Genomic DNA, 27,826 nt, shown 5'->3' with positions numbered 1-27,826 from the left:
ATGACACTATACTCCTTTCCCAATTTGGAACCAGTCTGCTGTTCCATATCCGGTTCTAACTGTTGCTTCTTGACCTGCATACAGATTTCTCAGGAGGCAGGTAAGGTGGTCTGGTAGTCCCATCTCTTGAAGAATTGTCCACAGTTTGCTGTGATCTGCACAGTCAAAGGCTTTGGTATAGTCAAGAAAGCAGAAGTAAGTGTTTTTCTGGAATTCTCTTGCTTTTTCAATGATCCAACGGATGTTGGCAATTTGATCTCTGGTTCCTCTGCCTTTTCTAAATCCAGCTTGAACATCTGGAAGTTCACAGGTCACGTACTGTTGAACACTGGCTTGGATAATTTTGAGCTTTACTTTGCTAGCATGAGATGAGTACAATTGTGTGGTACTTTGAACATTCTTTGGCATTGCCCTTCTTTGGTATTGGAATGAAAACTGCGCTTTTCCAGTCCTGTGGCCACTGCTGAGTTTTCCAAATGTGCTGGCACATTGAGTGCAGCTCTTTCACAGCATCATCTTTTAGGATTTGAAATAGCTCAACTGGAATTCCATTACCTCCATTAGCTTTGTTTGTAGTGATGCTTCCTAAGACTCACTTGACTTCACACTATAGGATGTCTGGCTCTAAGTGAGTGACCATACCATCGTGATTATCTGGGTCATGAATATCTTTTTTGTATAGTTCTTCCATGTATTCTTGCCACCTCCTCTTAATATCTTCTGCTTCTATTAGGTCCATGCCATTTTTCTCCTTCATTTTGCCCATCTTTGCATGAAATGTTCCCTTGGTATCTCTAATTTTCTTGAAGAGATCTCTAGTCTTTCCCATTCTATGATTTTCCTCTATTTCTTTGCATTGATCACTGAGGAAGGCTTTCTTATCTCTCCTTGCTATTCTTTGGAACTCTGCATTCAAATGGGTATATCTTTCCTTTTCTCCTTTGCCTGTAGCCTCTCTTCTTTTCTCAGTTATTTGTTTTACCCCTATAACAACTTTCAGAGTCAGGCCTATTTGACCCACATATTTAGGTTATCAAAGTAACAAAATGGAATGTGCCATTTCAGAATATTCTAATGATATAATTAAAATAAACAAGTACACAAAAAAGTTTTCTGCCTAATCTAATACATAGGAACTCTAGACAACCTCTCTTTTCCTCTAGCATTTCAGGGCTAGCAGCTCATTTACTGAGATTCTACTTTGTGTGTCTTCCTCCCTCTTATATTTTTTGAACTTGTTATTGGAATATAGTTGATTTACAATGTTGCATTAGTTTCAGGCATGCAGAAAAGTGAATCAGTTTTATATATATATATATATAACTCCATTCTTTTTAGATTTTTTTCCCATATAGGCCACTACAGAGTATTGAGTAGAGTTCCCTGTGCTGTACAGTAGGTTCTTACTAGCTGCTGCGGCTGCTAAGTCGCTTCAGTCGTGTCCGACTCTGTGTGACCCCATAGATGGCAGCCCACCAGGCTCCCCCGTCCCTGGGATTCTCCAGGCAAGAACACTGGAGTGGGTTGCCATTTCCTTCTCCAATGCGTGAAAGTGAAAAGTGAAAGTGAAGTCACTCAGTCGTGTCCGACTCCCAGCGACCCCATGGACTGCAGCCTACCAGGCTCCTCCATCATGGGATTTTCCAGGCAAGAGTACTGGAGTGGGGTACCAGTGCCGTCTCTGTCTTATTAGATAACTATTTTATATATAGTAGAGTATATATGGGACTTCCCTGGTGACTCAGACGGTAAAGCGCCTGTCTACAATGCAGGAGACCCAGGTTCGATCCCTGGGTCGGGAAGATCCCCTGGAGAAGGAAATGACAATCCACTCCAGTACTATTGCCTGGAAAATCCCATGGACAGAGGAGCCTGGTAGGCTATATAGTCCATGGGGTCGCAAAGAGTCCGACAGGACTGAGAGACTTCACTTTCACTTTTCAGAGTATATATGTCAGTCCCAATCTCCCAATTTATCCCTCCCACCTTATTCCCTGGTAACTATAAGTTTTTCTACATCTGTGACTCTACTTCTATTTTGTAAGATCACCTTTCTCAGGGATATCTGCTGAACCCAAAGACTCAAGGCTGAGCCCTCTGACTCAAAGCTCTTTGTCCTGCAGGACAGCAGGATTAAGCATGGTGGAGGAGTGGTTTAGCAGAGTCTTAGAAGCAACAGGTACCTTTGTCTTGCTCCCTCTCAGAACCCAAGATAGTGACAGAAGGAGAGTGGGGTCCTAAGGACTGTCAGACACTATGAACTAAGCCTGAGTAGTAGAGGCTTGAGCGGATAGAAGATTAGAGGACCCTCTCTAGAGGCTGTCACACAACAAAGCTGGGAAACTTACAGCAGGGAACAGGGACATCCCTAAGTATCTCAAATTGATTTTTTCACTTCTTATTGAGTGGAGCCTCATTTCTATTTAATTAGAATTGCTTTTAAATAAAAACAATCCTTCTCTCATCCAATTACTATGGCAAAGTACAATCCATACCTTATGAACAATTTGTTAAGATTATGTTGACTATGATGTTTTAAAGAACATGGGATTACTTCTGATTACAGTTGATCTGTTGGATTAAAAAAAAAAGGGCTATTCATTGACAGCAAGTTTTCTGCCCATTGCTGTAATTTCCTGATGTACACACCTTGTATTTTATTTTCCGTGATTTTCTTTATAGCTTTCCCTTTGAGAATTAACACAGAGAGCAAGCTCTTACTTTATCTTATTAATTCATCTTAACACTACAAATATATCCTGGACTGGATGAGAAAACATCACCTAATTAATTCTGAAGTTTTATCTTGCATCAAGATTTATTCAAATATTTATATCTTCTTTTATAATTCTTTGGGCTCTGTAAAACTGTCAGAAGCCTTGTTTGATGAAAGGAAACCAAATCAAGTCAGCTGGGCTAATAAACTCTCTTCCTCTGATTATTTAGCTATGGTTATGATTTCTACAAGTACTTTTGGTTTTTCTTTTCTAGAAGAAAAATATTCCAAAGATGTCTCTACATATGCAGGATTATATTCTATGCCTTTTTCCAATCAAAATATGGAGATAACTATAAACCTATTAATTGATGCTTTTGAACTGTGGTGTTGGAGAAGACTCTTGAGAGTCCCTTGGACTGCAAGGAGATCCAACCAGTCCATTCTGAAGGAGATCAGCCCTGGGATTTCTTTAGAAGGAATAATGCTAAAACTGAAACTCCAGTACTTTGGCCACCTCATGAGAAGAGTTAACTCATTGGAAGAGACTCTGATGCTGGGAGGGATTGGGGGCAGGAGGAGAAGGGGACGACAGAGGATGAGATGGCTGGATGGCATCACTGACTCGATGGACATGAGTTTGAGTGAACTCCGGGAGTTGGTGATGGACAGGGAGGCCTGGCGTGCTGCGATTCATGGGGTCGCAGAGAGTCAGGACACGACTGAGCGACTGAACTGAACTGAACTGATAAACCTATTCATCTACTCAGGAGTAGAGACTGAAAAGAACTGAGGGATCGGCTGCTAAATGGGGAAAGTGAGGAAAAAGGAACAAAAGAGGAGTCTGACAATCATTAAAGACTAAACAGCAAGAAAGCAGTGAAGGAGTTGGGAGACAGAGAGAGAATAATGGGAATCAACTTTCCACTAAGGGAAGTGTATTGCCACATACGACTTCGCGTACAATATCCTCTCCAATTTCCCAAGAAAGAGTTGCAAGGAAAATATACTCAATTAAAAGATATTTAGAAAATGTTTAGACATAGTGAGTTGGACAATAAGGTCACGATGTGAAGAATATTGGTAGTCCATTTTTAGTTTGAATAGTTGTTCTCGAGATGTTCATACTGATCATCTTTGAAGAAGTTGCTCCTCAACACCTAAGTTAAATATCAGCAATGAAAAACCAGCAAGCTTCTGAGTTGCCTGGATACTGAGAGGGTCCACATCTTACATAGCAGCAGCAGTATGACCTACCTGGCTGCAATCCGGCCAAGCTCTAGCAAACAGAGACACACTTCTCTGGGTTGCTTGTGGAGGACTGAAAAAGAAGACGAAGGTGGACACTTTTACAATAGAAGGGATTGGACAGCAGCTCAATGGGGAACATGCTTGACCACCCCCCTCACACCTCAGGGTCCCAGTAAGGGAGCTAGTCTTCATTCTGATATTCACAGAAACCATCCTGTCCCACAGTACACTTAGATCTACTGAAGTCCTAAAGCAGTTTTCAAAACTCTTTGCCTAGCTTCCCTACCAAAAATCATGAGCCTCAGGAATCTCACTCTGAAAATATTTTCTTCAATTAGTCAATATTTGTATGTGAATATTGAAAACATATGTAGTTATAATTCTGATATAAGTAGTTGATGAATACTTAAAAACAGCAAATAGAAGACTATGAAGCAAAGATTGTTTAAAACTTCTAACTCTATCTTCACCAGTGATATTAGCAGAAATAATGCAATGAATAAGGATTAAAAATTACATATCACAGCCCTTTGTTATCCTCCAAACAATAATGTAAGGTGAGCTCTCTGAATCTTGATATCTTCTCCTATTTTGATTATATTTTAAAAGGAAACACTTTCAACTGACTGAATTTTGTAAATATGTACAAATATATACCGTCAGTCAGTTTGGGCCATAAAATGAGCAAATCAGAAGATGGTTCTTTGCAATACTATTTATTTTCTAATATAATCTGATTACTTAATAAATTTGTTTTACCAGTTTCTTTGGACACATTCAGTAATGCTGACAAGTCATACTTGCATTTGTTGAGGCTACCGGAGGAGTATGTGTTGCTCATACTTTTTTTTTTCTTTTTAAACTCAGACTAGAAAAAAATTTTTAATGTTATTATATACAATACCTAATAAAGACAAAGATATTAGGGGGAAAAGATTGTATTGAGAATGCTCTTTACATAGACACAATATCCTGATAAAAGAAAATACGAGTTTATTGATAAACTTTAAGAAAAATAGCAATATTGCTTCATCTTTTTTTGTGGATTAGGGGGAGCCTTCCCTGGTGGCTTGGATGGTAAAGAGTCTGCCTGCAGTGCAGGAGAACCAGGTTCAATCTCTGGGTTGGGAAGATCCCCTGGAGAAGGGAATGGCTACCCACTCCAGGATTCTTGCCTAGAGAATTCAACGGGCAGAAGAGCCTGATGGGCTACAGCCCATTGGGTCCCAATATACTGATAAAAGAAAATAGTAGCTTACTGATAAACTTTAGTATAAATAGCAATATTATTTCAATTCTTTTATTTGTTTATTTATTTTGGCAGTGCTGGATCTTCATTGTTGGGCAGGCTTTTCTCTAGTTGTGGCAAGTGGCGGCTACTCTCCAGTTGCAGTGCATGGGCTTCTCATTGCAGTGGCTTCTCTTGTTGCAAAGCATGGGCTTTAAGCAAGTGCACAGATTTCAGCAGTTGTGCCTTTGGACCCAGTAGTTGTGGCTCCTGAGACCTAGAGCACAAGCTCAATAGCTTTGGCACACAGGCTCAGTTGCTTCACAGCACGTGGGGTCTTCCCAGATCAGGGATCAAACCCATGTCTCCTGCATTGGTTGGTGGACTCTTCACCACTGAGCCACCAAGGAAGCCCTGCTTCAATTCTTAAATACACAATTTTATAATAATTTAATTTCCCAGCATTATTTCTATCCCCCCCCCAACTTAAATATCTAATTTCTTCTCTCCACAGGCTATGACAATGGCAATATTTGCCACTGACACCAGAATGGAATTTGTTGGGGCTGTGTGGTGAATAGAAAAATACATTTACTTAGATTGTGAAAGTATATGATTTTACTTGGCTTTAAACAAGCAAAAATTATTATCTTGCTATAAAATGTAATCTTTAAAGCTTTTAAAATATGTTCTAATATCATCAGCAATACTCATTGAAAAGAACTGATTATGGGAAATCTGAATTACAGAGTAATTCCATTCTTGATAATATAAATTTGAGCTTCAGCTAACACTTGGTGAACTGTCATAAAACCCAGGTTGGGGAAGTCTAATATTACTTCTAACTAAAGGGGCTTTTAAAAAAGATATTTAGTACCTCTAATTTAAGTGCACCATTAGATGACTCTGGCTGAATGACACAACTTTTGATATATTAAATCAACTTCAGTGCAATGAAACATATGGACTATAACACCACATGGAAATCAATTTCAAACAGAGAACAATAATAAACATCACAAAACAAAAGCAAATAAATGAAAATCAATCTTCCTGTCTAGTTCATCAGTTTCTTCTGATTTGGACTTTTTATCCTGTCAGTGGGCTTCCCTTGTAGCTCAGCTGGTAAAAAATCTGCCTGCAATGCAGAAGACTTGGGTTCGATTCCTGGGTCAGGAAGATTCCCTGGAGAAGGAAATGACAACCCATTCCAGTACTCTCGCCTGGAGAATCCCATGAACAGAGGACCCTGGCAGGCTACAGTCCATGGGGTTGCAAGAGTCGTACACAAGTTAGTGACTAAACCACTGCCATCGCCACCCTGTCAGTGGTACAAAATAACAAATAGGAAAAGGGAGTACATGAAAGTTGAGGAGAGGAAGATGTTTAAGGCCCTGCTAACACACTCAGCTTCAGTGAGAACTGTGTGAAGCAAGTAGTTAAAGCTTCAGGAGACTTGGATATAATCTCGTGCATTTTGCGATGGTAACAGTGACAAAATATGAAAATTATTAGTGAATGGACCAAACTGTGCCCATGAGCAGTCAATACCAATCACATAAAGCAACTCTGACCCAACGATCATGATCCTTTAACCAAATTACTGTGCTTAATTGGAGGACTCTATAAGCATTGGAAATAAACAGAGATATTCTATGGAAAATATAATTAATTCTGAAGAAAAAAATCATGTGGGTAATATGACAATGTGGTATGTAGCATGCATTGCTATTGCATATCCGGCTATCCATGTAAAACAGCTTTTGCATGCCAACACTCAAATATCAGTTCTATCATGGACTCATTAGAAAATCAATTTGGAAAACTGAAAAGTAACGGCATGATTCTCCTTTTTATATCCTTAATATAACCAGCTTATAAAACTTGAACAAATGTCTCACTCAGCACCATATCTTAGGGAAATGATAATAGAAAGATTATGTTTTACTTCCCAGTTTTCTTGGAAATGTTATCTTTAATAAAGCAGTTGCTTCAAAACATACCCATAATATTGTCTTATCATGCCTTGGTTCATGATGGCCACAAATACTAATATCATGTTTGATACATAGTAAGCAATGAATGAGTTAAATCTGCAGAGGGGATAACCTAGCACAATAACAAGAACAGAGTAGTTAGTTACTCAGTAAACACTATGTCCCAAAATACCAAGGATGATAACCATCATGGATCATGACCGTGTCATGTGGTTATAATGGTGGTTGTGACAGTTAAGCTGAATAAAGGCTAAAATCTTACCTAGCATCTTTAGAAAATGCAAGAATTTATATTATGTTAATGTTTATTCAATTGTAAGAGCAAACATGCTTACCTTACTCTATAAAATTAAATTCAAGAGTCTTTAAGTATCATCTGTGCAATGTGCTGTGTGCTAAGGCACTTCAATTGTGTCCGATTCTTTGCAACCCTATGGACTGTGGCCCGCCAGGCTCCTCTGTCCGTGGGATTCTCCAGGCAAGAATACTGGCGTGGGTTGCCATTCCCTTCTCCAGGGGATCTTGCCAACCCAGGGATCGAACCCAGGTCTCCTGTTCTACATTATACCAAAGAAGTGATTGTGTTTGGTTTTTGCACTGTAGACTATATGAACAGATGGAAAGAGTATAGTGGCCATGGGATTCGAGCCACAGAAATCTGGTTCTGCCTGTGAGCTCTAAAATTTACTAGTTCCTCATTTGGGGAGATCATAAAATGTCAGTTTTCTGAGGGAAAATAATGGTGTGTATCTTGCAATATTTTTGTGTGAGTTAAACAAAATATTATTCATTGTTATTCTTAGCCAGTGCTTGGCAGATAGGAAAGACTTCCCAAAGTTAGTTTTCTTTCTTCATTATTATTACTTTTTGTTGTATATTATTAGCTTAAAGATTATCTTTATTTGGCTTAGTTAATATTAATGTTAATAACTAATAACATTTTTTCCTGTAAGCATTTTTTTCTGTGCACCTATCATGTGAAAGCCAGCTTACTAAGCAGAAGAAACCTCAGAATTAAAAAAAAAACAAAAAAACCTGCTTTTGATCATTTAAGCTGTATAATTTAAAAGTTATTATGATGAGTATATTTTGAATATTTTGTCATGTTGTACCATAAATAGCTAATTCTAAGTTTAATCAAATCTAAGGTTAAGTAGGTCAACTTGGCTGGCATATATAGACAGACATAAAGCATATATCCTATTATTATTATGGATTTTTGCTAGGTATAAAACTTAAGTAAAAATTATATTAGAGCATGTCATTTTATGAAACACTAAACATCTTACCATCAATTTTCCTCCATTTCTAGGAATAAAATAATTTAGATAAGCCCATTTTCAATAAATTACCTAAGCTGATTATATATATATGGATGCATATCTTTATCTGGATGATTAGAATGAAAACTTTTAGTATATTGCATTTGAACTAAAGACTTTATGTTGTCGCATGTACTACTAATTTTTTATATTTTATTGATTTGTCTTTTCAAAAATATAAGCAAATTTCTAGTTATACTGAGGCTTATGGTAAAAAAAATTGTTTTTCATTCTATTGCCACATCATTAATATGGCCTTTTGCTTTGAGCTTTGAGTAGAAGGGTTCTTCCCTGGTGGCTCAGCAGTAAAGAATCTGCCTGCAATGCAGGAGCCACAGGAGACGTGAGTTTGATCACTGGGTTGGGAAAATTCCCCTGGAAACTGACTCCAGAGGGAACTCACTCCAGTATTCTTGACTGAAGAATCACATGGATAGAGGAGCCTGGTGGGCTACAGTCCATGAGGTCGCAAAGAGCTGGACATGACTGAAGCGACTTAGCATGCACCCATGCATTCATGAGAAGAGAGGATCACTATTGCCTTTTCTCCTCTCAACAAATTTTCTTTAAAACAAATAAAAGCTGTCTTAGTCACTGGTGATTTTTATGCAAAAGGTTTTTATCACTGGAGGCTTCTTTTAAAATAATCAAAACCATTTTGAAAAAATGTATAAGGCAGAAGCCCTCTGGGAAAAGTAACATAGATCTCTATTCAAAAATATGTGGCAAGAGACTCAATCTTATAACCTAGATTCTATAAAAATCTCATGGGCATCAAATGTCAAATGGAATGCTGCTAGCTCCAGGAATAGAAAATGAGACCTTCCGCTAAAGCAAGGGGTAGAGTTTCAATGTCACAGAATCTGCGAGGATAAAATGCATTAAACCGTGAATGTATAGTTTAGCTATACAGCTATTTAGTTGTAACAGATGGACAAAAAGTGAAAACATGAAAATATCATTATCTATTTGGTTTAATATATATTAGAAGCAATAATATTCATGCTGGTTTTGAAGGAAATCTATATTTCAGATTTATGTTTAAGATGAAATTTGAAAAGATTATATTTTTGAGTGAATATTAAATTGTGAAAATATCATAAATTAATAGCTTCCCACTGTCCTAGAGAAGAGAACAGGTTCTCATACTTAGAAAGAATGACATAGTAGAAGACACAGTAAACTAGACACCAGAAGAATTGGGTTCTACTCCAGGCTACATAATCTCATCTCTAAAACTTGCTTTCTACTTACTCTTTCTTATGAGGTAATTTTATGGGTAAGCGCATTTGGTATATGGCAAGCACTCAACAAATTTTACACCTTTGTACTTAAGTGATGATCTGCAGACCAGTAGCATTGGCATCAGCTGGGAGCTTGCTAAAAATGCAAATTATTGGGTCCCATCCCTTACTTATTGAGCAAAATTTAAATTTAAACAAGCTTTCCAGGTGATGAATATGTGCATTAAAGTTTGATAATCATTATACTAATCAACGTTATGATTATTACCATATGTCAGTTATAATTCTATATCTATTCTGGTTAAAAATATTCAAATGTGATTTGATTCATGGAACATGCTCTAGAAATGTTTAGGATAACAGTGATGACAGTGATGATGATGATGAATGGAGGAAAAAATAATCTGTGCACTGGATTAGCCCTTAATGGGTTTTATGGCATTTATCATCTTCCAGGATCTATAAGGTAGAAAAGATGCCTGCCAAGAAAGTGAAGGGCTGGCTCTCTGAAGTCATGTCACTCCCTGTAACTCACACACAGAGATCTTTGCATTTAAATGTGGGAAGCAGCTAGCAACATAGGTGACTTAAAAACTGATCTGAGAGAGGCTAAAGAGAAGAAAAGTCAACAAAGCATAAACCCCACAAACTCATGAATGCTGAGTGTGTATGTATCCAGATTTCTCAGAATCACTGTTCACAGTGAAAATAGGATACAGCATCCATATAATTCATATAAAAGGGAGAATTCATTCATGATCTCATCAGTAATGGAAGATGTATAGAATAAAACGTAGTTAATTGCCTCTGCCATCAAGTCAAAAAAAAGTCCCAGAGCAAGGAGTGCCCTTTCTGTCTCAACACCCAGACTTGATGTGAAATTAATGGGTTAAGTCACTATCACTCAGAGCAGCAAGTAAGAGTCTCTTCTAATTTTGCTTTCATTTATACTTTATTTTTCCTTTTACTTTAAATCATCATATGAACTTCTAAAATTATCTCATACAAAACATAACTTTCTGTAATACTGGAGGGACATGACCTTCAGAGGAAAATGAAGCTGAATTTAAATCCTAGCTGTGTCACTGAGAAGCAGTATAAAACCAGGCAATTTATTTAATTCTCTTGGTCCTAAACTAGCATTTCCATTTATAAAATTAGTGGTTGTTGGGAGATTAGAGATGGTAGCACATATCCACTGCTTGATTATCATTACTGAACATATAGCTATTATTATTGAATATTGCACAGTGAAAATTTGATTCTGGAAAAGCTAGAAGGCTGTCACTTTCCTGATTCAACCCTGACTCCATCAAATCCTTGATATACCTATTACTCCTGGGAGATATTTAGTTTTCTCACTCAGATACCATACTACATTTGTGCTGACATAGGGGCAAATGGCTAAATTTGGGAAAAGTTTCTGAGCTCAAATTCAGAATTGAGATGCTGATAAAGTACTTTATAAGGATAGGTGTTACAAAACCCAAAGTCTAAAATAAATTGTTCCTGGGAAGAAACAATGTGAATATAAATAACCCAGAGTTGATCTGGTATCCTGAAATTGTTATCCTACATTAATATTAATAAAAGTAGGTTTCTTTCTACAGAAATATTCTTCCAGTCCTCAATACAGACAGCAACAACGACCACCACATGGGATGCTTTATCAAACACTTGCAGGCAGGCATAAATTCTTTTTCTGATGCAGTAGGTACAAAATGGAAAATGTTAATGTTTAAATATTCACACACAAGCCTTTTTACTTTTGTGTAGTGGGATCAAACCCAATACTGTAGGTAGGTCAGTGCTTGACCAATGTTCAATAGAACAAAGAATTGTATAAAACCTATTCTTCAGAGTTATGCATCAAAAAAAGATAGTGCTACATAGCAAACACCAATACAGAAGATAGAAATGAAAAATCACACACATTTGCATGCTAGCACAGCAGAGAGCAAACCCTTTTCCTGCTGAGTAGATTCTTTCTCAGAGAAATAGATGAAGCATAGTCATTGGCCTCCAGATCCTATAATTATCCAATAACATAGTGATATTGACACAATTACAGCAAGCAGAATTTGTGCATTTTTCAAATATTCCCTCCCCCATCCTTTTACTTTTCTCAACTTTCCAGCTCAACCAGAATGTACATAAGTAAAGAAAAATAAACAGATCTGGGGGAAAAATTAAGGTCACTTAGCAATTTCTAATCAGTGGGCTAAAGTAAATTACAAATAACAAATCCTCCATGCAAGAATATCATCCATTTAAAGAAATAGTTTCTACTTAAAATATCTTAGAAAAAATCATACAAGAGCATCAATTTTAGGACCCATAACAATTTTTTTTAATTGAGAATAAGTCATATATGTCTGGTCCTAATGTCCAACAGCCCTTATAATACACTGATGTAGAAAATTCACTGATGTCAATAAATAATTCTCTATGCAATTTTATTGCAATTAAGATTGCAATTGTCTTAATATGAGTAAAATTGTTTGTGTTTCAGACTACATGCCATACCTGTTTACTGCCTAAAGTGTGTTAATAGAGAATTGAAGAAGAAAATATTACTTACAATCCAATTACTATTTGTCTTACTTTCAGATTCTGAATATAGCATTTTATTGTTATTTACTAGATGTAGATGCTGAGACCTCATGTTTATATTATATCATAATTTTCCCATATTATTAGTCTCAAAATATTATGAATATTATTTTTCTTGGTATCTATGAATGACTACAGTCTGTTTAAGCTACCACCAAATATCTTCAGTTCATTCATTTTTTTTAACTCATAAAAAAATGTTTCAATAGACATTACCTATCTCTACTTCCCTCAAATAAACTTTTAGAAGTAGAACAACTTGATGAAAGAACATGAGCACTTCTGAAGTCTTTAATACATAATGTCAAATTGCCCAAGAAGACAAAAAAAGGCAAAAATTTTCCAATTATTTTTCAGCAATATATAGAAGATCGCACTTTCCTCAATGTTTGATACCTTAGTAATAAGTCAAATGCAAATTCAATCTGTGAAAAATTAGCGAGGATTAAGAATTGAATATTTAGTGTTGACTTTCCTCTATACTCAACATTAAATATACAATTCTTAATCATCACTAATTTATCATAGTTTTTATTTGCATTTGACTTATCACTAAGGTATCAAACATTTTTATCTCTCTTTTGGGCTTTTATAAGTCTTTTATGAAAAAGTTTTTTATGACATGTATCCATTTTACTATTGACTCATTTCTGAAATACTATTCTGGGATATTAGTTAACTCATAATCTAAGAACTGACATTAGACAGAGGAAAAGCTCTCTCTCAAGAATGTCTTAGAAGATAAACGGCAGGTTATGCTCTGTATGTGATTGCATCATGTGGCGTAGAGAGCTATCTGCCAAGAATCAAAACAACAAGCATGAGAGAAACATATGCAATCAGATGCTGTCTATACTCCCCAGTTCATCCCTGGCATCTTTCCCCACCCACTGAGATTTCTTGTCATTAGCTGTCGTGGAAAGAGAACAGACAGAGTGAGTCATGAATTAAGATCCTCTCACAAATAATCGTACCAAAAAAAAAGCACTGCCACAGAGGGTAACGTATCAGTTGCCACAAAGATAAGAATGCTTTATGCAGGCAAAGACCTTTGAACAGCTAAAGACAGAAGCCTCTTGGTACACACTCAGTACAGTGATCTACCTTATCATTCATTCAAACAGATTTTTCCCCTTTAATCAGGGCATCTTTTCATTTTATTTGCTGGTCAAAACACTAGGACACAAAGGCTGCTCTTCATCTTGTGTGCTACTGAAATGAAATCTTAAGGTAGGGAAAAAAGAAGAAACCCTTGTCCTAAATTCCCTTTCAAAAAGTGAAGTGTGAAAAGACATTAAGCAGAGTACACAGTGTTACTGTTGCAAGAAAATCAGTTCTGCTGCAGCGTCCAAGGCCATCAGCCGTGGCTCAATCACTTCCTCACCCACAGGGAATAATAAGAAAAATCCAAGGAGAATGGGTTCTACTTGGGGAAACGGATTTTCTCATTGTCCTTCTTCGTGATTATCATGAACATCTATGGACACAGCTGTTTCCTTTCTCTGAATAATCCTGAAGTCAATACTATCGTATTGGCTCCTTTCTTCCATCTCCACAAGACCTATAATACATCACCTCATGTCCTATTCTAAGCAGCAGAAATTTCAAATTTACCTTTTCATTAAGGAACAAACTAGAAAGCTGAATTATCTGATCTAGTTTGGTACTGAGAGGATTCAAAATTATTTAAAAATTTTTATCGCCTTGAAAAGTTGGTTTTATTAAACTTTCTTGACTATATAAATACATTTTAATTGCAAGGTATAAGCAAAGCTATACTATAGACTTTACTATACTATACTATAAGCAGAATCAAAGATATTTTAACAAAATACTTAACAGTTATTGCATGTAAATTACCATGGGTTTTCTTTTTTATGAAGTCAAATAGGGTGAAGAACTCGACCACTTAAAAACTCTTCTTGACATAATTTTATATGCTACACAGTGTGTATTTATGTACGAGGACAATTATCATATAAACTCAATTATGCTTTATTGTTTCAAGATAAAATGTACTATTTATTACCCAAATGGGGTTTTAAAAAGTCATCCAAGCTTCTTGGAGTCCAGTTGAAAGATTTACTAGTTCAAGTAACAAAAAAAACTTATGGATGGTAAAAAAAATTGAGACAAGACCATATTTATATTCATAGTTTCTAGTAGTCCATTTGGCCTACAGAAGTCACTGAAAAATTCTTTCTTGAATGGAAACCTGTGCAATGAACAAAGGAACAGACAATAAGTCAGTTTCCCCATGTGGCAACGTAGGAGGACTCCAGGATTTTAAATCATGATGTTATTTGTCCACCCCTGAAAGTGTACTTCTTTTACACTTCAGTTCAGTTCAGTTCAGAAGCTCAGTCGTGTCCGACTCTTTGCGACCCCATGAATCGCAGCACACCAGGCCACCCTGTCCATCACCAACTCCCGGAGTTCACTCAGACTCACGTCCATCGAGTCAGTGATGCCATTCAGCCACCTCATCCTCTGTCATCCCCTTTTCCTCCTGCCCCCAATCCCTCCCAGCATCAGTCTTTTCCATTTTTAAAAATACTAAGTGTATTTTAAATACACAAAACTAACTCATTTTTTTAAAATTTATGGGTATATGTGTGTGTATACCCACAGACATTTAATAGCTCTTTCATGGGTTTTTCCCCAAAATAACTTTGCCTCACTCCCTTCCTATAATCCTCCACTCACATAAACCTATAAACCTGAAAGTTAAAATCTATTTGTAAAATTACCAAAGCCCTGAAAAAGAACTATATCCATATATATCTTCCACCAAGTTTTTTTCTTTTTTTACTTTGATGTGAAGAAATGGTAAGAACATTCGAAGTCCATTCATACAACGGGCATCCACTTAGCACACTGTTGTATAGGGTACGCTACTGTGCAATTATTCCGGTTTATTTTTTCTTTCAGGTATAAAATGTTCTCCTAGTCTAAGTTCATGTTATTCTTTTCTCTGCTGAGAGACTTCTCAGAAATTTGATGACAGTCTTTTTGGTACCACATTAACTCCTCTTCATACAAATACAAATTTCCTTAAGTACATAAAATGAGTAAGACTTTAGCTGCCATACCATCCGTTTCCTAGGCTCAGCAGGGGAAGGAATTCTGTTTTGTGAGGCTTCAAGGCAAAGAATATTCTCAATGCTAGGAAGGTAATTTGTATACTTGTTCTCTCTGAAGGATGTTCAGCTTACTTTGATGTTAACATTTGGTATTATGTGGTTTTGTAAATTAATTTTTTGTTTGTTTTGTTTTGTTTTAATTTATTTATTTTAATTGGAGGTTAATTACAATGTAAATTGATTTTTAAAGCCTCAGGCAAAAGAACCAAAGCATTTCCCCCACCCCTTAAATGTCTCCTTTCTTCACTTAGTTCCACCTTACTAAAACTGGTCTTTAATCCCAATATTTTCCATTATAGAGTACCACTGGGGTAGATCTTATATAAAAGATTTGAACATTTAAGGGTACCAAGAAATGTCAAAACACTAAATGGTCCAATGTACGTTTTCTCCCAGGGAAATATAAAACCAGGCTCTGTGGTCTGAAAGTGCATTTGCCAAAATTCAATCATAAAACAAAACAAAAACCCCAAAATTATCTGGGTAAGCCTAAGCACTAAGGTATGGGCTAAGACTCTTTGAGCCTGACTCTTTGAGACCCCACCTGTCTTTTTATTCCATCATTTTCAATTTGCCCTAATCTCTTGCTTGTTTGCCTAATTTTTAACTAGCAAAAAAACAAATTTCACTAACTATAAATAAGCTTAACTAAAATATGTTTCAACAAAGTGCTTATAAGTGATAGTGTTTGCATAATTTTTTAGAGGTGAAAAGACAGAAGTGCTCATGATTGATGGCAGGAACACATTTAGCTATTCTTCTAGTCCAGGTAAGAGCCTGATGGTAAAATTTAACCCTACATTTTCCAAGAATCCCCCCATTTTGTATTGTATATGCTTATTTTTAGCCAGGAAAGAATTCTGCTACTTATGTTCCTGTTATTTTATGCACAAGGTGACCAAGCATAAGAGGCTGAATTTTTCTACCTTCAAAAATGCAAGTTTACAAAAACTCTACAAGTTTACAACAAACTACATTTTTTTAAGTTAACAAACTGTGAAATGAATCACACAAATAAGTTAATCTTGAGAGTTATACTAACAAACAATAATTTTAATATCATATCAACTAAAATTCTAAAAGAAATATACATACCCAAACCTTCCGATTCAAATAGACATGTTTCATCTACTCCTAAATCTCGGCACCAGGATAAGAAATTTGCTGTATTGTCTCTGGCAAAAAAGGAGCCTGAGGGTGCACTGGCTTTGCATGGAATCTTCTTCAAGGGTAGATTCTGAAAAACAAAGAAATCTCACTCTGGTGGAATATCTGGCAGTCATCACAGTGACACATTTATGTTTTCAATAAAATGCTTTGGTATGACCTCACAGCAGTAAATAGATTTGTGAATAGCTGTAGGAAAGGATATGAAACACAAATGAAACTTAGTTGGTAATCAAGAGAGTATGAAAACCTATGCCTGTAAACATAAACTTGCCTTTTTAATATCTAGAAGTAAATATACATAAATCCTTTCCCTGGTTCAGACTGCCACTCTCTTTCTCTTCTACTGTTTTTCATGGCGGGGGTGGGGGTGGGGGAGGGATTTCTCTTTCATCTGTGTATTCTCAGTACTTCTCATAAAGTATGTATAATTGTATTTATCATTTGTGAAAGAAGAATGAAACACAAATATGAATATAAACATAGATAAAATGTAACATACACACCTCCATTCTTGTGTGCATACATAGACACACAATAAGAATTACACAAGAATTATAAAGTCAAAAGAGAGCAACAGAATTATCTAACCTCCAGAAGACTCTATCACCAATACCAAGAAAAGGAAATATTAAAAATTTTTATCTTTCAACAATAACATTCTACCTTCATTCTTCCAGACTATTTCCTTTTAAATCACAGATCATTGCTGTATTATGTAATACAAAAATAATTCTGGTTGGATTTCTGCTATCTGAACTTGAAAACATATTTACATTCTGCATCATTTCTCTTCCAGGATAAGAAAACGCTTAAGATAAGGGAGCGTGTGAACCTGGACAGATTTTTCTATTATTAACCCCCAAAATTTTAGCCCTAGAAAGCTCCCTTACCATACCAAATGTTATAAAGAATTGCGTGAGGTATTTTTTGTTCCTATAATAGAATATAACCAGTTTTCATGGCATTCCATGAAGTCAGGGTTTGATTCTACATGATGTGAAAGCCTGAGCCAAGTATTTGATGATTTGGGCTAGACAGAGCTTTGCCTCTGAAAGCAAAAAAGATCAAGGGAGAAGCATTTTATGATTTAAATTCGTATATAGGATTATTCCTTCTATTCTCTGTGAACAAGAAAACATAAACAAAATGTTGTTGACTGTTGAGGTCATTTACAAAGATGGTTATAAAAAATGAAATGTGGTCTTTGTGTATTGGTGAAGCCTGCAAATATCAAAATATTACTAGGCTTTTCCTGTCCAATGATATTATAGTTACATAACTAATATATTCAGTTACTAAGTCACTCAAAGAGTGTGTCTGTCTAATATCCAAGATCCATCTCTTTGTTGCTAAGTTTGTTTTAGGCTTAGACATAAAAAAAATTTTCATGAATATACATATATTGAGGAGAAGGGGACGACAGAGGATGAGATGGCTGGATAGCATCACTGACTCGATGGACGTGAGTCTGAGTGAACTCCGGGAGTTGGTGATGGACAGGGAGACCTGGCGTGCTGCGATTCATGGGGTCGCAAAGAGTCGGACACGACTGAGCGACTGAACTGAACTGAACTGATATAGATACATATAACAATGTGCATGCGTGCTCAATTGCTCAGTTGTGTCTGACTCTTTGCAACCCCATGGACTGTAGCCCTCCAGGCTCCTCTGTCCATGGGATTTTCCAGGCAAGAATACTGGAGCCTACTTCAGGAAATGACTTCTCGACCCAGGGATTGAACCCGCCTCTCTTGTATCTCCTACATTGACTAGCAGATTCTTTACCACTAAGCTACCTGGGAAGCCCACATATAATAATACCCCTTAACCAATTTGGTTAAGTAGTGGCTTTCAAAGAAATGTTTTCCTACATGAATTGTAAAAGCAATAAAAAATAGCATAGTATAATATCACCTTTATAAAATATTCATGAACATCAATTAGTCAATATTTATTAAAACTAAAATACATACATCCTTAAATCTAGCAATTTACTCCTAAGACTATATCTTACAAATATAATAGTATTTTATATTTTGTACTATATCTTGCAAATATAAGAGTGTTTAAAATATATGAACAAGTATATTTGTTTGCAATGCTGACTGAATAGAAAAAATAGACATGAATGTGTCAAGAAAGTGATGGTTGAATAGTACATAATACAATACATAACACAATACATAATACAATAGAATGGACCTCTGTGCAATAATTTTTAAAAAATAAGATAAATGTATATCTGTTGAACCATAAGACGCTCAGTACATACTCTTAGGCAGATAATATACAAACACATATGTACACCACAATTTCATTTTATGATGTGTGTGTATACACACACATACACAGTGTTGCTGCTGCTGCTGCTAAGTCGCTTTAGTCGTGTCCGACTCTGTGCGACCCCATAGACGGCAGCCCACCAGGCTCCTCTGTCCCTGGGATTCTCCAGGCAAGAACACTGGAGTGTATACCTGTACAGGATTCATTTTGATATTTGGCAAAACTAATAAAATTTGTAAAGTTTAAAAATAAAATAAAATTAAAAAAAAAAAAGAACACTGGAGTGGGTTGCCATTTCCTTCTCCAATGCGTGAAAGTGAAAAGTAAAAGTGAAGTCGCTCAGTCGTGTCCGACTCCTAGCGACCCCATGGACTGCAGCCTACCAGGCTCCTCCATCCATGGGATTTTCCAGGCAAGAGTACTGGAGTGGGGTGCCATTGCCTTCTCCACATACACAGTGTAGATGGCCATATATGCAGTTAAATTGCATATAAATATGTTGGATTATAAATATGAACACTGTGTTTATTTATATAACATTAATTTATGGAATATTCAAGTAGGATATCCATCAAATTAATAGTTATTACCTTTGAGGAAGGTGATTGATGCATAGAGGATCATTTACATCTTACATAATTCCAAAATATGTAGTAAGATTTTGAGTGACTTTTACGTTTTATCAATATTTTCTGATTAAATTCACTTCTAAAGTCTTTTAATTCAATCCATTACCTCTTAAGTGAATCACCTTCTAGGGACTGGGAGTCCAATTACCTGAGTTCAAACCCAGTTGTGTCACTTTCTCGCTACAATAGTTTTTGAAAGATTACTTAATGTTTCTGTTCCTCAGTCTCCTCTTCTATTCAACATGTATAGGGGAAAAAAGTGCATCTCATTGACTACGTGCGTGTGAGTGCAAATTAAATAATATAATTCAAGTGAAGGAATGAGTTAGACAAGGCTGTGGTCTGTGTGGTGCTGGAGAAGACTCTTGCGAGTCCCTTGGACTGCAAGGAGTTCCAACCAGTCCATCCTAAAAGAGACCAGTCCTGGGTGTTCATTGGAAGGACTGATGCTGAGTCTGAAACTCCAATACTTTGGCCACCTCATGCAAAGAGTTGACTCATTGGAAAAGACCCTGATGCTGGGAGGCATTGGGGGCAGGAGGAGAACGGAACGACAGAGGATGAGATGGCTGGATGGCATCACTGACTCGATGCACATGAGTTTGAGTGGACTCTGGGAGTTGGTGATGGACAGGGAGGCCTGGCGTGCTGCGATTCATGGGGTCGCAGAGAGTCGGACACGACTGAGTGACTGAACTGAACTGAACTGAATTGAAGGAATATGTGTTCAATAAAGGTTATTATCATTGCCATCAATGCACGAAAAAATATATTGAATTGCCTATGACTTCCTTCCCTTGTATTTTCTTAAAAGCATTTGATTTTTTTCTACTGTAGGTATAAGAACTCAGGAAAAGATTGGCAAACGATTTATTTGTATCATTCCCCTAAACTTGAATTTCATCTTTTAAATAGTTTTCCAGGAGAACTTTCTGTGATAATATTGGTAGAAATGTTCTATACCTGTGCTACCCATTGTAATAATCACTAGTAATTACTAGTGGCATGTGGCCATTGAGCACTTGAGCTGTGGTGATTGTGACGAATTTCTAAATTTTATTTCTTTTTAATCAATTTACACTTAAATAGCCACATGTGGCTTGTGGCTATCATATTAGGGAATTCATAATACGGAAAATAAAGGCATTATTTGGAGGCTTAGAAAGTCCAATATTTGACCACTTGACTACTTTCCCTCTAACTAATATTGTCCCCGTTTATTTCAAGCCCCCTCAAATCCAGTAGCTCCCCTGGATACAGTTACTGAGATACACAACCATGTTTCTCATTTGGAAAGAGTGGACTTAGGTGCTACATAGTACAACATGTGCTGCCCTAGTTACCACCCTGTGGGTGTTACAGCTTCAGAAGGGCAATAGTGATAACTATATTTAGAATACTTATAATTTACACCTACAGAACCAGGATATTTTTCATCATTTTACTGCCACAGAGCCAGATACAGTGCTTCACACATAAGCAGTCCTGACTGTTGTTTTCTGAAACACGTGGTAGGTGGGGAAGGAACAAACTAGCATTGTGAGTGCCTCCATGCTCCAGGCACACAAAACCTATACTTTCATACAGATCATGAAATTCTCATAATGTAATGAGAATTACATGTAATTTCTCATAATGTAATCCTTTTTAATTCTCAAAAAGTAATGCCATGAATTAGGTATATAATAGTATCTCCATTTTCCAAGATGGAAAAACTGAGCTCATACATAGTTGAAATCAAACCATTCAGCCTCTTATACCCACACACTTCTAACTGTTCCATGAAAGCTCACTATTGCCTGGAATTTAATATATTTCAGCACTTGATTTATTTCCCAAGGTTTTAGCCAGGTAGCATTAAAATAAAGAATTATGTATTTTCTTTCACCTATTAAACCTAGAAAAAATGGAGAGAATGGTATCTGTAGTTCTCCATAGGCAGTGAACTGAAAATTTAATACTAGTAGTTTATTTTTTTAACTTTACTAGTAGTTTAAATAATCCATTTTTCACAAAAGTTTGAGACAAAATATTCCCCTTGATTACATCAAGTAGACATTTCAGATATAAAACAGAAGAGATATATAAAAAAAGAAATGGTAATTGCCAAGAACTAATATCTTTCCTTTTCCAAAGGGTATATAGAATGTACTTTCAAATATGCAGGCAATAAAGTCACTCTTTCCATGATGGAATCAAAGTTTCCACTGTATCCCTTTGCTCCTTTTAGTTTTACCATATATTTTATTGAAAAAAAAAAAAAAAACTCTCAATAAAATTATTTCATTGAACATTCACAGTACCAAGGTATATGAACATAACTACCCAGTGGCTTTAGAAAGGATGAAAATATATTCTTCAAGACCAAATTACTGAAATTAAAAATGGGAAAAATTGTTTCTAGTACTGTCAACTTCGTCTGGGGACTCCTCAATAGACTTCATGCCTCAGACAGAGTGAGCTATGATTTAGGACAATAGCAACTGAACTTAATGGCATTGAATTCAAAATCAATCTTTCCTATCCTTTCTCTCTCCAAGATACATTACACTCTAGAGAATAGGTTCCACAGCAAAATTCGGTGTAAATTTCATGCTGTAACAATATAAGAATATTTACATAAATTAAAAAATATAATTAAACAAGGTTTCTCAGTAAAATTCTGGTGAAAGTGAAACTGTTAGTCACTCAATCATTTCTAGCTCTTTGCGACCCCATGGACTGTAGCCCACCAGGCTCCTCTGTCTAACGGGATTCTCCAGGCAAGAATACTGGAGTGGGTTGCCATTCCCTTCTCCAGGGGATCTTCCCAGACTAGAGACTGAGCCCAGATCTCCTGCATTGCAAGTGGATTTGTTACCATCTGAGCCAGCTGGTACACCCTGTAAAGTACCCCTGATACACCCTGTAAAATCATAAAGAAATTATTTAAATTAAAAGCTAGAAAAAGATGTTAAGTATCTTGAATTATTTGAAATTATTGCTGGTATAAAATAAAATGATACTGGAAATGAAGGTCTAGTGCTCAAAATTCAGGTTTAAAAGATGAGATGGACAATAAAATGTTAAGATGTTAATTAATTGAAAACTTATGTCCACACTATAACCTGCACATATATATTTACAGCAGCTTTATTCATAATTGCCAAAACTTGGAAGCAATCAAGATATCCTCAGTAGGTGGAGAAATAAATTGCTACATATGTAGAAAATGGAATAATAGTCAGTGCTTAAAAAAAAAAAAGATCTATGAAAAGACACAGTAGAACCTTAAATGTATATTACTAAGTAAAAGAAGCCAATCTAAAAAGATTTCATATTGTATAATTCCAACTATATGACATTCTGAAAAAGGTAAAACTATAGAGACAGTTTTATCTTTGTTACCATCGGGTTTCCCTGATAGCTCAGTTTGTAAAGAATCCTCCTGCAATACAGGAGACCCTGGTTCGATTCCTGGGTTAGGAAGATCCGCTGGAGAAGGGATAGGTTACCCACTCCAGTATTCTGGCCTAGAGAATTCCATGGGTTGTACAGTCCATGAGGTTGCAAAGAGTCAGGCAAGATTGAGAGACTTTCACTATAGAGACGTGAAATAATTAGGGGTTTAAGAGGAGGGAGGTAGGATCAAGTGATTCATCGTGAGATTCATCACACTGGGTTTTTAGGGCCGTGAAACTATTATGAATGAGACTATAATGGCATGTATATGTCATTATACATTTGTCAGACCCCATAGAATGTACAATACCGAGAGTGAACCCTAAATGGGTTCACAATGGACTTTGGGTGACGGACAATGACACATCAATGTGGATTCATTGATTATAACAAATGTACCGTTCTTCTATACTTTTTGCTCAATTTTGCTATGAACCTAAAACTATTCCAAAAATTAAATTCTATGAAAAATTTATTATTAATTGACAGTTATTTAAGAAGCACCAGATGCTTTACAGTGGAGAAAATATAAGAAATTCAACAAGAAATGGATTCTTTCCATTTTTATTTGCATGGTGCCTAATTTTACATATACATCCACATGGGAATCATTATCTAAATGCCATGTTACTATAAAAAGCTTCTGTTCTCCCAACTAATGGCTTACATATGAGTAGACAGAGATTAGCTTAAAAATTCCTGAAATCTAGTCCTACACTTGAAAATTCGGTTAATTGGTGAGGCTCTCTAAAAATTTTAAATAGAAATTTAATCTGCTTCAATTCAACCAATCATTATTAAGTCACAACTCTACTCCAGTTCTAACATTAGGTACTGGAGGCAGACAAGGCCAAGGTTCATTTCTGGAGACTCTCAGTTTCTTTGAGAACGGACTTAAAACCACGGTATTATATGGTAAGAAATACAACAGAAGTTTAAGTATTTGAACAGAAGCTTAAATTTGGTTCTTTGGAAAATGTTAGGATGTGTCTTTAACTTTGGGGAGAGGTTGATCAGACATCATTATAAAAAAGCCTCACAAAGAAGCAAAATTTTACAAAATTGAAGGATTTAAGTTCTCACCAAACCTAAAAAATGAAGAGCAATGCATTCCATAAAGTGAAAATCTGACAGAGACATGGGTGTTATGATGAGTATAGAATGCATGTGGAGGAGAAAATGAGACCAGAAAAGTAAATTAGCCCAGGATCACAAGGGTATTTTATGTCTAACAAGAATTGCTAATATTGTAATTTCAGTTCAGTTCAGTTCAGTTCAGTCACTCAGTCGTGTCCAACTCTTTGCAACCCCATGAATTGCAGCACACCAGGCCTCCCTGTCCATCACCAAATCCCGGAGTTCACTCAGACTCATGTCCATTGAGTCGGTGATGCCATCCAGCCATCTCATCCTCTGTCATCCCCTTCTCCTCCTGCCCCCAATCCCTACCAGCATAAGGGTCTTTTCCAATGACTCAACTTCTAGCATGAGGTGGCCAAAGTACTGGAGTTTCAGCTTTAGCATCATTCCTTCCAACGAACACCCAGGACTGATCTCCTTTATAATGGACTGGTTGGATCTCCTTGCAGTCCAAGGGACTCTCAAGAGTCTTCTCCAACACCACAGTTCAAAAGCATCAATTCTTCGGCACTCAGCTTTCTTCACAGTCCAACTCTCACATCCATACATGACCACTGGAAAAACCATAGCCTTGACTAGACGGACCTTGTTGGCAAAGTAATGTCTCTGCTTTTCAATATGCTATCTAGGGTGGTCACAACTTTCCTTCCAAGGAGTAAGCGTCTTTTAATTTCATGGCTGCAATCACCATCTGCAGTGATTTTGGAGCCCAGAAAAATAAATTCTGACACTGTTTCCACTGTTTCCCCACCTATTTCCCATGAAATGATGGGACCAGATGCCATGATCTTCATTTTCTGAATGTTGAGCTTTAAGCCAACTTTTTCACTCTCAACTGCAAGTTATAAACTCAAATACCCAGAAGTCAGGCAGATTAAATAACAGAATGAAGTGACTAGCTCTAAGAGACTATAAGAAGTGGTGGAGACTGTGGAAAACTGAAGAGCTCATGCTATGTCCAGGAGGAGCAACCATATTTATTTAGTTCTAAGTCATTGCTTCCACAAAGAAATGCAGTCACAATTTCTTGTTAGATCTTCCAATTTTTTCAGAATAATTTGGAAATCTGGATAGTTTAATATGAAAATACTCCAGATTTAAACAATCAGATCTATAGGCAAATATATGTGGTTTCCAGTTTAAAATCTCCATGTTCATAGTGGGGAATAATTTAAAAATAAAGAAATAAATACCATTTTAAATTAAGCAGTACTAAATCAGTTATATGCACACTTTGGAAAATTAACTAGGTCTTTTGTTGTCAAAGTGGAAGGAAGGAATAAAAAAAGGTTTTTTAGACAATTCTACAGAAGTCTGGGCTTCCCTGATGGCTCAGACCATAACAGATCTGCCTGCAATGCAGGAGACTTGGGTTCTATCTCTGGGTCAGGATGAACCCCCCGGGGAAGGGAATGGATACCCCACTCCAGTATTTTTATCTGGAGAATTCTATGGACAGAGGAGCCCGGTGGGTTATAGTCCATGGAGTCGCAAAGAGTCAGACACAGTTGAGCGACCAACACTTTCACTTTTTTTTTGCACAGAAGTGAAAAACAGTCACTTTTCTTTTGCCACTTCCATCTTGGAACACCTCTAAATCACAGCTATAGTATTCAGACTGAAAGAGTGAGGTCTGAACGGAAGGAAGAGAAACATTCTGTGAATATGAAAGATTTCTTAGAGAGGAGTGTTAGACTGTCAGGTGTGATAGTCTCTCAGAGTCTCAACAAAATTAACAGTAGTTGTTAAGTATTACTTATAAAAACTCAAACAAATTGATGATACTTCAGAAAATGTTTTTGAGAGTGCATGTCAGTTTTCTGTGTCCTTTCTACAATCAAGAAATTACCTTAAGGAAATAGACAGGAAAACTTTTTCAAAATGCATCTTAAATTTTAACTTTCCAACAATGTTCTGTACATTCTAAGGTATGATAATTTATGACTATTGGCAGCAGATTTGAAGTTCACAGGGTTCTAATATTTTGGTGAAAACTGCTTTTTAGTACCCATCCATGTGATATCCAATAAAGAAAAGCATTTTCAAAAGTCCAAAGATTGCCTTATAGATGGATTCCAGGAAATTCTTTATTTTAGTGCTGATTTCTAAAGACTCTTGGAGCAGACTTTTTAAAAATAATTTATGGGACTGCAGAGTTGGGGCATTGTAAATGCCCATAATGGTATCTCCACAGATGCTCAGTAAATTTGGAACACTGGGATTTAAACTTTTAATAATTCAAAGAGGAAAGTTTTAAGGCTGCAAATCATCAGCAATAAGATGGTGATCAAGAATGCTTGTTTAATCTATTTAACCTTTGGAACTTCAAGTTCATCATTTGTAATTTCTTATGATAATTAAACAAGATATTTTGGAAAATGCCTAATACCAATCCTAGACCATAGTTTATCTCCAATTAACGTTATTTTTTTCAAATACATGTCTACTTTTAGTCTATTTACACGAAATACCCTGATGAGAGTTGAAAAACAGTTATATCACCACATCTGTAATTAATAAAATAAGCCCACAAATACATAGGAAAAGTTTGAGATTTTACATTCATGAGAAGAAGTGTTAGTCACTTAGTCATTTTGGACTTTTTGCGATCCTATGGACTGCAGCCGCAAGGCTCCTCTCTCCATGGAATTCTCCAGGCAAGAATACTGGAATGGGTTGCCATTTCCTTCTCCAGGGGATCTTCCCAATCCAGGGACTGAACCCAGGTCTCCTGCATTGCAGGCAGATTCTTTACTGTCTGAGCCACCAAGGAAGCCCACTTATAAAGACAGAGAGCTGCTTATAATACGGCTTCCATGGTTTGTATTAGCTTGGCTTCCACCTACTGACCTTAGGACCACGGTCCTTTACTCTTCCGTAGCCACACTATGGAAAAGCAGCTTCCACAGTGGCTTCTATAGCCTTCCTTAGGCTTCCACTTCCAGAGTGGCTTCCATGGTCCTTCAGTCTTCCACAGCCACACTAGCTTCTGCTCCCACCTTCCCATCCTCCCCACTCTCCCTGCAACCACACAGCCCTTACACAGAACTGTTCTCTGCCCTTTCTACATCTCTGTCCAATTACCTCCCAATCCCCGATGATGGATCACTTACTCCAAAACACCACCCCTCAATTCTGCTTTATAATTTCTTAAAATCCACAATGTTCAAGTGCTCTTGCTGCCATGTCCCCATATGAGATTAACTGATAAGCAACTGTCTCCCCCCAGACGGTTTAGTCCAGGAGGAAGGGAACAGTGTATGGTTTTGTTCACCATCTTATCCTCAGCATCTCTCAAATAGTGCTTATGGAAAATTTGTTGGATAAATACCAGTCTGAGTGTAGCCAAAGCATTTGCCCAGCAAAAGGCAACAGAATGGAATGGTTACAAGCACAAACTTTGGAGCTAGGCTGCCTGGATTTGAATCTGGAATCTTTATTTACTACTTATGTAACTTCAAGTATGCAAACCAACTTCACTTTATGTTAAATGGCATTAATAATAGTGTCTACATCACAGGGTTGCTATGATGGATGTATGAGTTTATATGAAAAGTTCTTGAAATGCCTGACATGTAGTAAGGTATAAATATATGCTTGTCAGAAAACTGAAACAAAGGGAACCTTTTTAAAAAATGATATAAAACTC

The 27,826-nt window shown here is 36.6% G+C and overlaps 1 protein-coding gene across 9 annotated transcripts in view; it reads right to left on the bottom strand.

The window, feature by feature from the left end:
- The window catches only part of GAS2 (growth arrest specific 2), a 180,200-nt gene that overhangs the window by 87,133 nt on the left and 65,241 nt on the right, over positions 1-27,826 (bottom strand). For all 9 annotated transcript variants that reach the window (XM_027531528.1, XM_027531527.1, XM_027531532.1 and 6 more), the window contains 2 exons: positions 16,610-16,751; positions 3,974-4,037 (listed from right to left, as the gene is read on the bottom strand). In XM_027531528.1, coding sequence (XP_027387329.1) covers positions 3,974-4,037; positions 16,610-16,751 — 206 coding nt within the window. The remainder of the gene's footprint in view (positions 1-3,973; positions 4,038-16,609; positions 16,752-27,826) is intronic.

This window comes from Bos indicus x Bos taurus, chromosome 29 (assembly GCF_003369695.1).
Source record: "Bos indicus x Bos taurus breed Angus x Brahman F1 hybrid chromosome 29, Bos_hybrid_MaternalHap_v2.0, whole genome shotgun sequence".
Taxonomy (NCBI): domain Eukaryota; kingdom Metazoa; phylum Chordata; class Mammalia; order Artiodactyla; family Bovidae; genus Bos; species Bos indicus x Bos taurus.
Note: the sequence above shows the minus strand (reverse complement) of the source record. Positions and strands in the feature narration are given on the sequence as shown.